At 41.0% G+C, this 18,011-nt stretch overlaps 1 protein-coding gene across 1 annotated transcript; it reads left to right on the top strand.

Moving 5' to 3' along the window:
* The first annotated feature begins 4,762 nt into the window (after positions 1-4,762).
* Positions 4,763-15,645, top strand: LOC133404411 (aly/REF export factor 2-like). Its single transcript, XM_061680282.1, has 6 exons — positions 4,763-5,059; positions 14,211-14,366; positions 14,442-14,589; positions 14,673-14,739; positions 14,832-15,042; positions 15,154-15,645. The coding sequence occupies exons 1-6, from the start codon at positions 4,874-4,876 to the stop codon at positions 15,166-15,168; spliced, it is 783 nt and encodes a 260-aa protein (XP_061536266.1). The 5' UTR covers positions 4,763-4,873; the 3' UTR covers positions 15,169-15,645.
* The last annotated feature ends 2,366 nt before the right edge of the window (positions 15,646-18,011 follow it).

Below are 18,011 nucleotides of genomic sequence, written 5' to 3'. Positions count from 1 at the left end.
ACACGCCTTTTAATGCTCACATCTTGCAAAGAGCCATCACTGTCAGCCTTGATGATAGTAATTTAGTGATGCATTAGCAAAATGTCGCAAGACAGTGGGTCACTTTAAACACAGCCCTGCTTATACAGAGGAACGACACAAGGAGCAATCCAGACTTTCGAATGACTATTTAAAAAACACGCTCAAGACTGTAGAGATGATCGTGGACTTCAGGAGGCATCCTTCGCCACAGCTGCCCCTCACGCTGTCCAGCTGCCTTGTGTCAACCGTCGAGACCTTCAAGTTCCTGGGAATTACAGTCTCTCAGGACCTGAAGTGGGCGATCAACATCAACTCCATCCTCAAAAAGGCCCAGCAGATGGTGTACTTCCTGCAGCTTCTGAGAAAGCACGGCCTGCCACAGGAGCTGCTGAGACAGTTCTACACAGCGGTCATCGAATCAGTCCTGTGTTCTTCCATTACAGTCTGGTTTGGTGCTGCTACAAAAAAGGACAAACTCCGAGTGCAACGGACAATCAAAACTGCTGAAAGGATTGTCGGTACCCCCCTACACACCCTTGAGGACTTGCCCACTGCCAGAACTAAGACAAGAGCGTGCAAAATCCTCTCGGACCCTCCGCATCCCGGTCACCGGCTCTTCCAGCTCCTTTCCTCAGGTAGGCGCTACCGATCAATGCAAACTAGAACTAGCAGACATTCCAACATCTTCTTCCCTCTTGCAATCAACTTCTTAAACACCTAACCTACAATTCCATTGCAACATGCTGGCAATTTTTTGTCTTTTTGTCTTGAGTTTGTCGTCACATTTCTGTCGGGCCAATTATATATTACTTGTGCATGCACTGTAGTAGTCTCACCACGCTGCACTATTTGCATAATCTGTTGTTGACCAATACTGGCCACTCATGCCAGAGTAGTATCTGCTCCATTTGCACACTGACTGAGGACTATCTGCAACATTTGCACAATCAACATTGTCCCAGATTATCGTACTACTCGCTTGAAGTCTCGCCGCCCTTTGCAAAATGGTCATTGTGGGACATCCATCCATCCATCCATATTCCAAGCCGCTTATCCTCACAAGGGTCGTGGGCGTGCTGGAGCCTATCCCAGCTATCTTTGGGCAGGAGGCGGGCTACATCCTGAACTGGTTGCCAGCCAATTGCCAGGCACACATAAACAAACAACCCCTTGCACTCACATTCACACCTAGGAGTAATTTAGAGACTTCAATTAACCTACCATGCATGTTTTTGGGATGTGGGAGGAAACCGGAGTGCCCGGAGAAAACCCACGCAGGCACGAGGAGAACATGCAAACTCCACACAGGCGGGGCTTGATTGAATCCCTGTCCTCAGAACTGTGAGGCCGCCGTGCCGCGTTTTTTGGACATACTTGGCAAATAAAGATTATTCTGATTTCTTGTTTTACCAGAAAAGGAAAGCTGTGCACTTTCTTTTTTTTTTTTTTTTTTTAACTATTTAAAGACTCCAGTTCTGAAAAATCTGTCCTAAAATTGCACTTTAACTTGGAAAAAATATCCTGAAATGGCCTACTGAATTTTGACCAAGGAATATGTTTTTGTACTACTCTTTTGTATTAAAATTAAATTAAATGCATATTTCCAGACTTAACAGTATTCACATGTGTCTCTTATTTGATTTAGAGATATATAACAAATATTGTTACATGATTAAAATTTGATTAATTTACATTCATTAATTACACAGCCGCTAATTGGAGCCCACCACTAATATAAGGGTGTCACGATTCGTTTTAGCAACGATTCAATTCATACCACGATTTGTGATTGCCAATTCGATTCAAGGCAAGGACGATATTGGTTCATTTACAACAATACAACCCGAAACGATTCAGCGGCTGAAAATCGATTCAGAAACTTTTTGGCCAAAAAATCATCCAGTGTCACTGCAATAAAAACCTGCATACTGGACAGTGCAGGTGAAACCAGGTCTGCCAAATGTTGTGGAACATCTGTATTTTGAATGAATTTGATGAAATAAACATCATGGGGGAATGCTATTCTATTACGCCAAGCCACGGACGCGAATGTTCTCTTTGCGTCTGGTGTCAACGCATTTGAAGTCACAAATCATCGCCTCCATGGTAGCGAATAAGCTACACTTCTTATCATGCTTCTTTGTATCATTTACATTATCACATAGAGCGAGGAGTGAGTAGGCAAAGACGTTAAAGCGTGATGCTAATTGCTAAGCTATCGTGTAATGACGTCGGAAAACACTGAAATAAGTGATTGGGTCATACAGTACACTTGTCATATAGGTCTGGCTGGATGGAAGCCCGTTATAGCAAAGAGTAACCAAGTTTGAACAAAAAAATAACAAGCCAATTAATACACGTCTGGAGGTATAAATGTAAAATAATGTATGGCCTCACATGACCGGAAATGAAATAATATGTCACTGGAGACATCATCTGACAACAGGGTCAGGTTATTATGAATAATAAATATTTGTAATATCAGATACCGGTAATATAACCTTTTCTAGTCCCACAATGGGGAAATATCCATCATTTCAGTAGCAATAGTGGCTATAGGAAATATAAATATATAAGATAAAGTATACAAGTACATTCACAAAATAGAAATCTAAACTATTGTCCATGCATAAACTATCCAATTCAATCTATCAGCAATGTTATTTGTTTGTTTGAAAAATAGAGTGCTGAGTTTTAAGTGACTTTTGAGATCTGATTAATCTGATTTAATATTCTGTTTTTGTTTTTTGACCTCGGTTGAAAACAGAATTGGTAAAGGCGAATTAATCCACAGCCACAGATATTTTTGACGATGGCACGTCGGAATTTCATATTTTGATTCAGGGTGCAAACTGCGGCCGCCATTTCAAGGTAAATTAAAATAAAAACAAAATAATTGAAGCCATAATTTATTAATGATTACGATTATAGACTCATGATCATCTTGTGCAATTGAACAGTATGCATACTTATTTTTTTTTATCCTATTCCATAATGTACTGGAATAACTGTCCCTGGGGTACTGTTCTTGGCAAAATTTTGAAAATATGGAAATTCAGACAAATTTGGCCAAATTGTTCTGGAAGTGGATTTCTATTGCTTGGCAGCTCTGTGAAATTTCTTGTTGATTCCTGTAAGAGAATCAGGTAAAAATCAATTATGGTCGTTAAATATAAGATGAAGATTTTCCTGATGAACTTTCCTTTCCACGTCTTATTGTGTACCGTCCGGTATGTGTTTTATCGTGGACTGTGAGTCATCTTTGTGAAAGTTGATTGTATTGCTTTGCAATAAAACGAAGGCGAAAACAGCAACTGAGTTATTTATATTCAGAATCAGAATCAGAATCATCTTTATTTGCTAAGTATGTCCAAAACACACAAGGAATTTGTCTCCGGTAGTTGGAGCCGCTCTAGTACGACAGACAGTCAATTTACAGAACACTTTGGGGACATAAAGACATTGACAAAAAACAATTGTGCAAAAAGATGCAGAGTCCTCTAGCACTTAGAGCAGTTCGAACGACTAATATTGCAATAGTCCGGTGCAATGACCATTGTGCAAAGGGCGCTGAGACTTCAAGGAGTGTATGCGGTGACGAGTGACGAGTCGTGCGATCATCTGGGACAATGTTGGTTGTGCAAATGTTACAGATACTCCTCAATCAGTGTGCAAATGGAGCAGATGCTACTCTGGCACGAGTGGCCAGTATATGCAAATAGTGCAGCATGGCGAGACAACTACAGTGAGTGCACGAGTAATACATAATTGGCCCCACAGAAATGTGACAACGAACTCAAGTCAAAAAATTTCCAGCTTGTTGTAATGGAATTATAGGTTAGGTGTTTAAGAAGTTGATCGCAAGAGGGAAGAAGCTGTTGGAATGTCTGCTAGTTCTAGTTTGCATTGATCGGTAGCGCTGGCAGATGGCAGGTGAGACGCTGAGCTGGAGAAGCTTGGTTGAAAGGAGTTCAGGGATGATGGTGTTGAACGCTGAGCTGAAGTCCACGAACAGGATCCTCGCGTTGGTCCCTGCACTGTCGAGGTGTTCTAGGATGAAGTGCAGTCCCATGTTGACTGCATCATCCGCAGACCTGTTCGCTTGGTAGGCAAACTGCAGGGGGTCCAGCAGGGGACCTGTGACACTCTTGAGGTGGTCCAGCACGAGACGTTCAAAGGACTTCATGACCACAGATGTCAAAGCGACAGGCCTGTAGTCATTCAGACCAGAGATTGCAGGTTTCTTGGGGACTGGAATGATGCTGGAGCGTTTGAAACAGGATGGAACTTCGCACATTTCCAAAGATCTGTTGAAGATCTGAGTGAAGACTGGAGCGAGCTGGTCCGCGCAGACTTTGAGGCCGGATGGGGACAAATATAAATAATATAAAAAAATAAATAAAACGTTAATATATTTTTTTTTTATCGTACGCTTTCGTTTGACACCTGGACGCACGTTGGACGAGCAACAGTCAGTCTTATCCCGCTTTCTGCTCAAAGAGCCGCGACCCTAATGTGGTCAAAGGTTATTGAAACGAATAGGTGTTACTAAACTTTCTAATGATATATGGACTATGGTGTTATTCGTAAAACTACTTGCATGACTGTAAAATTGTAACGCATTTGATTCTCCGTAGAAAGAAAATATTTATGTGTACGTTTCCAGGTTTCAATAAAGGTTTGTGAGGAAGCAGCCAATAGGAGACATGGTGCGTAACTTCCGTTAAGTGTTTACGCATTTCCGCTTATCGCAACACGGCGCCACCAGAGGAACTTCCCCCAACCAGTTACAGTTGTCCTGACCTAACTTCTTTGTTCTCCGGCGCTTTCCGAAACAAGCTTAAGCTTCACCATGGTCGACAAAATGAGCATGTCTCTGGACGACATTATCAAGCTGAACAACAAAGGAAGCCGTGGTGGAGGTTCGTCCCGCGCGAGTGAACGTTCAGCTGTCGCCGGTGGCTCCTCGAGGTCGACGCGGAGTCGAACAAATCATTTCAACCGCGAGAGAGGCAACAGGCCCGCACCGTACACCAGAGTAAGAACCATTTTTAATACTTTAATTGAGCAGCTTATACGTCTGTGTACGGAGCGCCCTAGGTGACATGGAAGAAAGCTTTTTTTTTTTCTTTTCTTTTTTTTCTAAGGGTTGAAAAGTAAATGCGAGATCACGCAAAAACATTCATTCGTCATTATGTGCTTCCGGGTCCCCTTCCGGGTAAACAAACGTAGCCTGCGAGGTGTCGACAGCCCTATCAGATGAAAAGTTATGAACATTTTCAGGGTTTGAGACATATGTGTCCGTTTGCGATTTAAGAATTTCATCAGGTCGCGTTCGTTTTAATGCTCCTTCCAACACAGGCACTGTGTTGAGTTACCCTCTTCTATAGTTTCCGCATTGTGCCTATTCCGACCGCTTTGGACTTGCACTCCTTCCGCAGATGCGCATGCTGTTCCATCCATCAATACATTTCATGGTTCACGTAGATACGGGTTCCACTCATGCGCATTGATCCACGCAACCCTGTATAAAACGATGCTCACATGCGCATTTATAATCCAGATGACGACTCCTTTAAAATCTAAACAAAAAACAGAGCTCCTGTGTTCTTTGTTAGTTGTAATTAGTGCTGGGCGATATATTAAGAAGCTCGATTCGATTGATATTTTACTAATGCTCGATCTGAAAAAAGGGGATCATTAAAAAAAATTTTTCCCGCAAATCCGAGAGATTTTGTTGCCCCACGGAAGCTCTTGTCGCGCGGCGACAACATGGAGGACATGCTAGCGACGAGCGAGCAAGAAATAGTCCCGAAAAAATGGCATATAACGTCCATCATTTTAAAACGACACCAATCTGCAAAACGTCGATGAAAGATGTTACGACTAAAACAGTCATATCCGTGTAACATCAGAAGATGAAGCACGTTATTGCGTGCCTGCATGTAATGTCGAGAGGGCTGGCGCATTTTGTGGCTCCGGCATAAAGTCTTGGCTCCTCGCGGCATGGGACACGGCACTTCCGGCTTACCGCTGGCTGGCGGTGGCTCACAGTTTGCTCATCTCTGCATATCGAGGCAATTTGGCCTTGCTGCTCATTCCACGACATCGTATGTGCTTTGAAACGGCTTGTTTTTTATAACGGTCAATATGTATGTAACTACAATCATCCAAAATACCCGCTGTTAACCCATATGATACTTTTTTCTTTCTTTAAAAAAAAAAAAAACTCTATCAGGTGTCAAATATACGGCTCGCGGGCCGGAACCGGCCACTTTGGGTCCAATCCGGCCCGTGGGGATGGGGAAAACATTCACTGCTATTTAAAAAAAAAAAAAAAAAAAAAAAAGTAAATTTTGTTGCTAATTTTGTCCATTGGAGGGTGTACTGACAACATTTAAATGACATTGATGCACTTGTGAAGGCCAAACAATGCCAAGTTTCAGGTGCACACTAATATAAATTTGTGTGCCATGTTCACACGACAATTCTGTGAAAATAAATACCTCTTGTTGAAATGTTCTAAGACATTGAATATTACAAAATTTCATTCAAAAGGGTCACTTCAAAAGAGGTTGCTTTGTTGGAACCTTTTTGGGTTCCCCCCCCATGCACTGCCACAACTGAAATTTTTATGTACACATTTACAAAAGATGCATAACTGATGGCCAATGGTGGACACTCACTGATTCATAATACTGTTGAAATAATTTTGGGTTAAAAATTTCAGACTGCTCATATGATTTGAAACACAATTTGCAACAAGATAATAATGAATATATGTGAATGTTTTCCAAAATTACCTGTAATTATTTGCGCCAAAAACAATGGGGAAAATGTTTAATAGTTATGTATGGCTTTTTAAGCCACAAATATTGTAGTCCGGTCCGCTTGAGATGCAATTGGAGTGAATGTGGCCCGCAAACTAAAATGAGTTCGACACTCCTGCTATATGTTTGAATGTTAGAATTTATTTTATTTTTTTCCACCTTGGAGTATTGATTGTCTATAAAGTATCTTTGACCATGAAGACTTTAAGATCAAGTTCATTTTTAAATACATTTTCTATGAGGAAAATTTTCTCAACATAGCATTTGAGACTATTGTTAATTTAGTGGGCAGAGGACATGTTACTGATTAAGACAACATTATGTAAGTATTTGTCTATTACTTATTATGCCGAGAGCCACCAATGGCTCGGAGCAGCTTGGGCATCCATCCATCCATTTTCTGAGACGCTTACCCTCACAAGGGTTACGGGGGTGCTGGAGCCTATCTCAGCCATCATCGGGCAGGAGGCGGGCTACACCCAGAACTAGCAGCCAGCCAATCGCAGGGCGCACATAAACAAACAACCATTTGCACTCACATTCACACCTATGGGCAATTAAGAGTCTTCAATTAACCTACCATGCATATTTTTTGGGATGTGGGAGGAAACCGGAGTGCCCGGAGAAAACCCACGCAGGCACGGGGAGAACATGGAAACTCCACACAGGCGGGGCCGGGGATTGAACCCCGGTCCTCAGAACTTTGTCGCCAGCTTGGGCATCCGATGTCTAATAATGGCTTTTTTAAAAAATAGTTGTCAATATACAATGCTGTATATTATTATGTGTAAGTGCAGTCATCCACATCTTAATAAATGCTTCAGTCATAAATGCTATTCTTATTTTCATGCACCTTTAATTGCCACTTCTTCGATCGTGGCTCACCGACGGCTCACACAGGCTCCGGCAACTTCATTTCCCCCTCATTCCGTGGCTGCCTTGCTGTCTCTCATTAAAACATTTTCCTGCAGTGAACAAGACACAAGTTGAAAAAGAGTCATTGAACATTGATATTTGCATGTCGCAATTTAAGATTGACTCTAATTTACTGTGAATAATTTGGTAAATTTATTGACTCCACTGTCTGCAGCCAGGTCGGTATTTCAAATGAGAATCTGTCCTCAATTGCCTTACCTGTATGAATAAAGGTTATATAAATGAAACCTGAGAAGGTCCAAGTCACCATCACCAATGCAACCGAAATGTTGGAGTGAGTCATAGATCCTGATTTGTTTTTTGTTGAAGTCAAATACCTATAGGACTAACTCCAACTCTATGCACTTCATTGTATAGTTTATGACTTTGGGTGCATCATTAACTTCATATTGGTAATTAAAAAATAATAATAACAAGAAGGTCATTTTTGTATTAGTAAAATAATATGCCGCAATAAAGGAAAGGTTTAAGGAAGAGTCACCCAAAGAATGAAATGATTCCCTGACTCAGGGACATGTTTGATCACCTTGTCACTAACAGCGCCATTATTGGTCCACTCCCGGTGCCTCAAAGTGAGCCAAAGCACCACACTGTAATTTAAAATCACATTTTATTAGCACCCAAAAAAGAAATCAAACCTTAAGGGGCATAAACTATATTACCATGTGTTCTTGGGCCAGTTGTGCAACACGGTAGTAAAAGAAATTCCCCAGCATATGCCTCGATATGAGCAGGCGGTGAGCCACAAGTGACGTCATTATGCCGCGAGGAGCTAAGGCGTTACCATGTTTTATTTGACTGATGCATGTATTAAGATGTGGGTGGCACTTACACATTAATGTACAGTACTGTATATTCACCATTATCAAAACCAACAAGCCGTTTCGAAGCACATAGGATGTTGTGGAATGAGCAGCAAGTCGAATAGTCAAAATGAGCTAGCCCTTGCTGGAAATGTATGCATCACGCTAAAGAGTACTGCTTGTGTAATGCAAACAAAACAATGCCATTGGCAGCATAGCGATCGTGGTGGCAGTTGAATCGTTTGTGTTTTTGTGTTTGTTCCATAAACAGGGCAGGAAGATAACAAGATAGGCGTTTTCTGATAATCGACGAAGATAGCAAGTGTTCAGAGGCATGTTTATGTTAGCATTAAGTAGGGTCCCTGACATGAGGCCGATTCGATACATATCTAGATAGACAGGTTGCAATTCGATTCAATACGATTTGGTTTAGTATGGGAGGAATACGATTTGATTCGGTGTGGAAACAATGCGATAGTTAACATTTGTTGATGCAGACCAGGGGTGTCAAGCTCGTTTTTGTTGCGGGCCAGTTTATAGTTATGGTTTGCCTCCGAGGGCCGGCAACTTCTGATTATGAAACCATGTGAATGTTTAATCGCCTCAGCGTATTATTACTTATACAGTACACAACAAATTTCTGCATAACTAGTTTTGAAATCGGCGGCACGGTTGGACGACTGGTTAGAGCGTCAGCCTAACAGTTCTGAGGACTGGGGTTCAACCCCCGGCCCCGCATGTGTGGAGTTTGCATGTTCTACCCGTGCCTGCGTGGGTTTTCTCTGGGCATTCCGGTTTCCTCCCACATCCCAAAAACATGCATGAATTGGAGACTCTAAATTGCCCGTAGGTGTGAATGTGAGTGCGAATGGTTGTTTGTTTGTATGTGCTCTGCGATTGGCTGGCAACCGGTTCAGGGTGTACCCCGCCTACTGCCGATGACAGCTGGGATAGGCTCCAGCACGCCCGCGACCCTAGTGAGGAGAAGCGGCCCAGAAAATGGATGGATATTTTAGAAATCATAAGTCAAGGATAATAGTTTGTTCAATGATTATCCAAGCTTCTGTAAAATGGTTTCTGTTAAAAGAAATTCTTAAAATATCTCACCATAATTATTACATATGACAATTTGAAATTTTTGTACAGATTTTTACAAAAATATGGAAGTTGGCACACGTGAATTACTTTCGTAGGCCACATAAAATGATGTGGCGGGACAGATCAGACCTGCGGCCTTGAGTTTGAAACATATGATGTAGACATGGAACAAAAAGAACCATGACTTAATTTAAACCTATTCTGTAAAATGACATTTATCCAACGCTATTTTCAAACACGTAAAAGACCACTTATCCCTGAGCATTGTTGCTCTATGGGACTGTAAAAAAACAAATCCATCTATCCATTTTCTGTACCGCTTATCCTCACTAGGATCGCGGGCGTGCTGGAGCTTATCCCAACTGAATCTGGTCGAGAGGCAGGGCAGTACATCCTGAACTTGTCGCCAGCCAATCGCAGGGCACATATAAGAAAACAGCCTTTTGCACGCGCATTCATGCCTGTGGGCAATTTAGAGTTTGCAGTCAACCTACTTGGCATGTTTTTGGGATGTGGGAGGAAACCAGAGTACTCGGAGAAAACCCACGCAGGCACGGAGAGAACATGCAAACTCCACACAGGCGATGTCGGATTTGAACCCGGGTCCTCAGAACTCTGGGGCAGATATGCTAATCAGTCGTCCGCTGTAAGTGTAATAAATTAATAAATGTGTGTGTGAGTGTATATGATGTGGGTGAAATAAGTATTTAACAGGTCACCATTTTTCCCGCTAAATGTGAAGTGACTCGGGGGAAAAGTATTGAACACACCAACTGGTATTTATTTAATACTTTGTACAAAAGCCTTTGTTTGCAATGACAGCTTCAAGACGGCTCCTGTAAGGAGAAACTAGTCTCATGCATTGCTCTGGTGTGATTTTGGCCCATTGCTCCACACAAGCAGTCTTCAAATCTTAAAGATTCCGTGGGTTACTTTTGTGGGCTCTGAACAAATAAAAGCAAGTGTAAAATGCATTGCATACCATAGCATTGTAAGCATCCAACTGGGCATCCAACTCTTCAGCTGATAGCTGGGTTCTGTTTCCTCTCCCTCGTCCACTTCCACTTCCCCAACCTCTTGAGCCTCCACTGTTGCCGCCTCTCCTCCTTTCACTCCATTCACTCCTTTCATTTCTGTCACCCCTGTCAAACGTGGGCTGACCGAGCCTACTCCTATCAAAGCCTCTGTTGGAGCTGTGGGCAGATCATAAATCAGCTAGTAGAAGGGAACACGAAAACACAATTCAAGATCGAGTGATGATTATATGACAATGGACACTACTCACCTCTGTGTGTAAATTCTACTTTGCGAGTCGACGTCTGATGTCACTTTTCCGATCTTCATAGGGCGACCTGAAAGAGTCAGAATGACGAGAGGACATTTACGTATTAGAGATAATGTTGGCATTATAATGATTTGACTAGTGCATTATGGGAAACGGTCATGTTTTAAGCATTACGTTCTAACAAGTTTTTGTTGTACGTTTAAACGAGTTGGGCCTCGTCTCGTTTTTGCGCCCCCTGGTAGCCGTTAGCGGGGAAAAAATTCAATAATTTAGCCACATCGTTGCATAGGCCTCAGGGTTCAGCACGGTAAAAAAGTAGCGTCTTATACTCCGGAAAATACGGTATATAAAAGGAAATGCTCACCTCTAATCTGCGCCGCTTCGCTGGTGCATCGTGGCGGCTGCGAGATTTGGTTCTCTTGCTGGCGGTGGAGGTCCCGATTGCCGTAGGAAATCTCTGCCTAACTACACCTGTGTATCCAATGCTTTCTCAAAACACGCCAGTTCGAAGTGATCGGCACGGAGTTTGGAATGCTTGCTAGGCACCCATAGCTGACCACGATTCTTCCCCTGTCGAGTGACTTTCACTATCCACTGGTCACGTGTTCCTTCTTCACTCGGAAAGCCCCCAAAAAATAAATTCTTGCCGCTGCCTGAACCATTTGTACAACCAAATGCCACACAATAAACCATTGTGACATTGTTAAATCATATGACAACAAATATACAAGGGTGGGAACAACAGCATGGAAGAATAGCACACAACGCCGAATGAATAGGATGTTTGCCTTGTGTGACGTCACAGCGCCGGAAAGAGACGAAGACCGGAAGGCGCGGGATGCAAAAAGCAGAAGGCGCATTCTGCATCATATGTATCAATTTACCTGCTGTATATCTGCCATATAATCACTTCGAAATGGCAGATGTGGTTTGTAAAGGGGATTCTAGAGTTATCAAGAACATTTTTTAAATCTTTGTCCTCTGACCTTTAAAAATTTTTCATCATTTCTACTGCGATTATTACCGTAATTTTTCGTGTATAATGCACACCCATGTATAATACGCATCCCCAAAGTTGACCTCAAAATTCTGGAAAACCCTTCTACCTATGTGTAATGCATTTTTACAGGGCATGATTTTGCTTCTACCCATATGATCAAAACATGAATTATCTGTATTTTGTTAGTTTTTTTTTCCCCAAATAATTATTCTGAAGTTAAGCACTTTATTTGAACGTTATACTTTCTTATTTTTATTTACTTTCTCTTAATTTGAAATTCACAGCCCTACTTTTATTTAGTAAATTAGAAAACACACAGTTGCGCTCATGTTCGATTACCCAGGCAGAATTTGTAAGATGGGTACAATTCTTTAAAGAAAACATGGACAGGTAAAACACATTTTATTTGAATGGGATTCAAATTAAAGGGTCAAGCATTTCAGAAAAGCATTATCATTAAACAAAACATAACCATAAAGAAATTAATGATGGTAGTTGTTCAGTCATATTTATATAAAAAAATGGTCAATTCTGCCAGGGTATGCAAACTTATGGGCACAACTGTACATATATGCAGTCATACATACCCTTGTCATATTGTAATCAAAGCGTAGGCTACATCTTTTTCATAACCACTAGGTGGAGGTGGCATATTAGAATGAAAGTGTACACTGTTCTCGTAACCTCTAGGTGGCGGTGGCATTTTGGAATTAAAGTGTGCATCTTTTTCATAAACTCTAGATGGCAGCATACATTTATAAAATGTGAAGGTTTTTCCCCCCCATTTCCCCTTTTACCTATGTATAATGCGCACTATTGACTTTTGACAATTTTTTTGGGGCGAGGGAAATGCACATTATACACAAGAAATTACGGTACACTTTTTTTTACGGATAGTTTGTTTTCCTATCCAATCCTCTTAAAATAATTTGAACTTGACTGGCCTGCACAGAGTCCTGCCCAATAGAACACCTTTGGGTTGATTTCGACAGAACAGTGAACCAGGCCTTCTTGTCCAACATCAGTGTGTGACCTCGCAAATGTGCTCCTGGAAGAATGGGCAAAAATTGCCATAAACTCACTCTTAAACCTTGTTGAAAGCTTTCCCACAAGACTTCAAGCTGTTATAGCTGCAAAGGGTAGACCAACATCATATTAAACCATATGAATTTAGAATGGGATATCGCTTAAAATCATGTGTGCCAAGGCACGTGAGCGCATACTTTTGGCAATATAGTGTATAATGCAGGGTTAGAAAAGAAAAATCAAGCAATCAAGTCTGATTCTCAATAAACCTCAATTATAATACTAAGAACAACAATATCTGCACCTCACATACCCATATGAAGGTTTTGCAGGATCTCGCATTGGAGTGTTTTTTGTTTTGCAAAGATGTGTTTTTCTTGCATGTCCCCTTAGGGCAGGGGTGTCAAACTCCTTATTGTCGTAGGCCACATCATAGCTGTGGTTCAACTCGGAGGGCCGTTATGGCTGCAAACCCATATGAATGTATGATTGCCTCATATTATTACATATACACAAATTAATGGATAATTAGTTTTGAAATCAAAATCCAGTAAAAACTGTTTGTTCAACTAGAGTATGAATCAATTTTATTTTAAAAGGGTGGTTGGCACCAAGAAATGCTTGCACTATCTGAATATTTTCAAAAGTGAAGACAATTTGCAATTTTTATTTTTTTTTTGGTATTTTTCAACACAGTCGATGCACACTCTCACTGGCCACATAAAATGATGGGGCGGGCCGTATCTGGCCCCCGGGCCACCAGTTTGACACCTGTGTCTTAGGGGCTCCATACTTGTGAATGCGCTTGTTCATAAATTATATTGGTCTTGTGTAATCGGAGGTGTTAATGTGATTGAATAGTCAGATAAAATCCTGTCGTTGTCTCCGATGTACTCTTTATGGCTACCAGCTTTACCTCACCGAGACTCAACCTACCCAACGCAACAGGTCTCGTGCCCGTGTCGCCACTATTTGATGTTCATTGTTCAATCAAGATGGCTGCTCCATGGTGCTCTTCAGTTGAGAGGTTGTTGGTGGTGAAGCTGTCTGTCGTTGCCTTACGTCAATTTACTCCAAAGAACCAGGCCAGCTCCAAGGGTGACCTTTCCAGGCCTACATTAACTGCACTCTTTGTGCAGTTATGCTTGTTCATCCACTGACTGCAGTGAGAGTTTATGTGGTGTCTAAACTGCTCATGTTTCCCTTTCCAGCCCAGAGAGTTGCCAGACAAATGGCAGCACGACATGTTTGAGCAGCATGCTGGTGAACATAGAGGACAGAGCTCAGGAGCAGACAGAAGTACAGAAAATAGCACTAAACTGCTCATTTCCAATCTGGATTTTGGCGTGTCTGACACAGACATCAAAGTAATTTCCACAATACTTAAACTCCACGATGTTGCGTCAAATTGACAATGACTGATGCTTGACTTCTCCCCACAGGAGCTGTTTGAAGACTTTGGGCCTCTGAGGAAAGTATTGGTCCACTATGACCGGTCTGGTCGCAGCAAAGGAAGTGCAGATATTTGCTTTGAAAATACAGCAGATGCAATCACAGCCATGAAGCACTATAATGGAGTCCCTCTCGATGGTGAGACAGCAACCATATCTCTTTATAATGCCAACATTATCTATATTACGTAAATGTCCTCTCTTGTCATTCTGACTCTTCAGGTCGCCCTATGAAGATCGTACAAGTGACATCAGACGTCGACTCGCAAAGTAGAATATACACACAGAGGTGAGAAGTGTCCATTGTCATATAATCATCACTTGATCTTGAATTGTGTTTTCGTGTTCCCTTCTACTAGCTGATTTATGATCTGCCCACAGCTCCAACAGAGGCTTTGATAGGAGTAGGCTCGGTCAGCCCACGTTTGACAGGGGTGACAGAAATGAAAGGAGTGAATGGAGTGAAAGGAGGAGAGGCGGCAACAGTGGAGGCTCAAGAGGTTGGGGAAGTGGACGAGGGAGAGGGAGAGGAAACAGACCCCAGCTATCAGCTGAAGAGTTGGATGCCCAGTTGGATGCTTACAATGCTATGGTATGCAATGCATTTTACACTTGCTTTTATTTGTTCAGATCCACACTCTCATTTAGTATATACCAAGTATGAAAACTGAAATGTATTTTATTTCTTGTTGCTTTGTTACAGGCGAACAACAATTAGCATTTTGGAAAGAAACCTGCAATCCACATTTTTTTTAAATCATCATGGGTCTTATTTCTTTTTGTTTAGAAACCATTTTGCTGTATGGAACAATGTGTTCCGTTTTAAATATTTTACTGTTCTCGATTCCATGTTAATGTCGGATTGTTTTTGGTGAGAGGCCAACACATGTTCTTGCTCCCTAAATAGCTCTCATTTTTTAATTGCAAGATGATTTAGTACTTCAATACCCTTTTTGTGTTAAATTGTTTCATAATGTCTGTCACTTGGTACTGTATACTTGACATGTGAACATCCCAGGGTTTTGTACATAAACATACAATCAAATTGTTCTTTTCTGTTCATTTAAAGAATTCCTCCTACTAGGAGAAATTGAAAATCTCAGTGCTCACATCATGAGGCCTCAGAATTTTCTTATTAGTAAGACACGTCCAATGCGAATAAAGACTTAAATAATCAAATTGTAACTGAGAACTAACTCATCCTGTGATCCTAACGCTTATGCCAATTGTGATAAAGTACAGCAAATACGTTATTGATAATTATATTGGGGCGGATTGTATTTTTTGGCAACATACTTAGATTTTTATTTACTTATTGATGAAAATATATATTTTTAAAACTTTTCACTATACAAATGGACTAAAGGGTTTAGGAGCACAACATTAAGACCTTCTGGAACATAGCTTGTTAAATTGCCACAACAACAACTCTTGCTGACAGGGTAGTCTTTACTCAGCTCAGGGGTTCACAGCAACAAAAGACAACAGAACAACATTTTAAATGATTAAAAAAAACTGGAGAGATTTGTAACGTGATGTGAAAGTCACTGTGGGGATCACATAGTAGCGGTTAGCATGTCTGCCTCTGTTGGGGGATCTGAGTTTGAATCTATCCTTACTGTGTGGAGCATCATCTCCCTGTGCTCGTGTGGGTTTTTGCCGCATACTCCGTTTTTTTTTTTATGTACACGCGCGTACGTGTGTATACGTATATATATATTTTTTTACCATCTTACATACACATGCGTGTTAGGTTACTTGAAGACTTTAGTCATCTTCAGTTGTGATTGGTTTTCCAAAGAGTGGATTAAAATATATATATTTTGATATAAAAACAAAGGGACCAAGGTAACATTGCAAAAACTTGCACATGTAGATGAACACACTCACATGAACACCTAAGTATGATTTTTAGTCTTCAATTAAGCGCAATGCATGTTTTTGGAATGTGTGGGGAAACCACAACCCAATTTGGGGGGGGGGGGGGGGGGGGTTGGAAAGGGGAACTAAAAATAACTGAGAAAATGTGGTTTCACAAGTGTGCACACCCTCAAATAACGGGGCATGTCTGTGTTCAAAATTAACCAATCACAAACATGTTGAATACACACTACACTTTGAGTGACACCATGTTGTATTCATTTCTAAAAAAAGAAAAAAGGCTTTGCAAAATGCACTACATTGCAAAAATAATCCACCCATCTAAATTTTTTTTTTTTTTTTTTTTTTTTTTTTTACAACCCCAATTACAATGAAGTTGGGACATTGTGTTAAACATAAATAAAAACAGAATACAGGAAGTCCTCGAGTTAGGACGTACTCGGCCTATGACGTTTCGACTTTACGACGCCTGTGTCTCGTCCGCCATTTTGTCCCCAGCACCATAGTTTTCTGCTTAGCGAGTGCATAGTGGTTGTCTGTGTTTGTGCGCCTGGAGTATCTTTGCCTTTTTTGCCCTCCTTTTTTCACATTTTGTTTTTCACACTCTCAGCAGTAATGATAAGTACAGCATCTTATTGTTTTTAATTTTAATGTATTTTAGTTTCTTTATACGAAATATTTCGTCTTTGACCGTGCGATCCGACTTACGTGGAAATCCGGGTTACATCGCCAGCGTAGGAACGGAACTCGTTCATAAATCGAGGACTTCCTGTACAATGATTTGCAAATCATGTTCAACCGATATTTAATCGAATACACTACAAAGACTAGATATTTAATGTTCAAATTGATAAACATTGTTTTTAGCAAATACTCATTAACTTAGAACTTTATGGCTTCAACACGTTCCAAAAAAGATGTGACAGAGTCATTCTTACCACTGTTACATCACCTTTTAACAACATTCAATAATCATTTGGAAACTGAGGACACTAATTGTTGAAACTTTGTTGGTGGAATTATTTCCCATTCTTGCTTGATGCATAACTTCAGCTGTTCAACAGTCCGCAGTCTCCGTTGTTGTATTTTACGCTTCAGAAAGAGTTTCTAAAGAAAGAGCCAATAAGAGGACTTAAATACATTCTGAAAGGGTGCACAGAAATGTCTCCTGTTTCCGTACTTCAGGGGCAAGTAGGAAAAAACATCTTTCTAGCGTGTCTAATGCACTATTCCAGCAAGTTGGTTAATCTGTCAGCAGTTTGGGCGATGGGAGGTCCAACAACTTCTGTATCTTTTTGAGTCCATGACAGAGTAAAGTGCTTCTGTGAAAAAAAAGTGGAGATGCGCCTCACTCTGCCGAGAAGCCGTAAACCATAAAAATAAGCTTGTTACTTTTAAAACTTAAAGTTAGTGAAGACGCGATGTAAAAAGAAGAATGCTGAAAAACTGGAAACCGAGTGCATTGAACCTAGACTTCGTAGATCCCCTTTGATCTGCGTGCGTACGGTGAAGCTAAAATAGTGGGTGCAAAATGTTGGTGTAATCCATCTAGCTATGATAGTGGGGGCAAAATGTCATCCCATTCCATGTTTGTGCACAGAACCAAAATAACAATGATGCCTGCACATTGTGCTGTGTTTGACTTGAACTAGGAATAGCCTTTCAAATGTTAAAAATATT

The sequence above is a fragment of the Phycodurus eques genome, chromosome 6, assembly GCF_024500275.1.
Source record: "Phycodurus eques isolate BA_2022a chromosome 6, UOR_Pequ_1.1, whole genome shotgun sequence".
NCBI lineage: Eukaryota > Metazoa > Chordata > Actinopteri > Syngnathiformes > Syngnathidae > Phycodurus > Phycodurus eques.
Note: the sequence above shows the minus strand (reverse complement) of the source record. Positions and strands in the feature narration are given on the sequence as shown.

Bases quoted from the DNA above. Each gene is read 5' to 3' on its own strand.
- LOC133404411 (XM_061680282.1), top strand. From the start codon at position 4,874: ATGGTCGACAAAATGAGCATGTCTCTGGACGACATTATCAAGCTGAAC. The intron at 5,060-14,210 runs GTAAGAACCATT...TTCCCTTTCCAG, and splicing joins GGCCCGCACCGTACACCAGA to CCCAGAGAGTTGCCAGACAA. The intron at 14,590-14,672 runs GTGAGACAGCAA...CTGACTCTTCAG, and splicing joins TAATGGAGTCCCTCTCGATG to GTCGCCCTATGAAGATCGTA.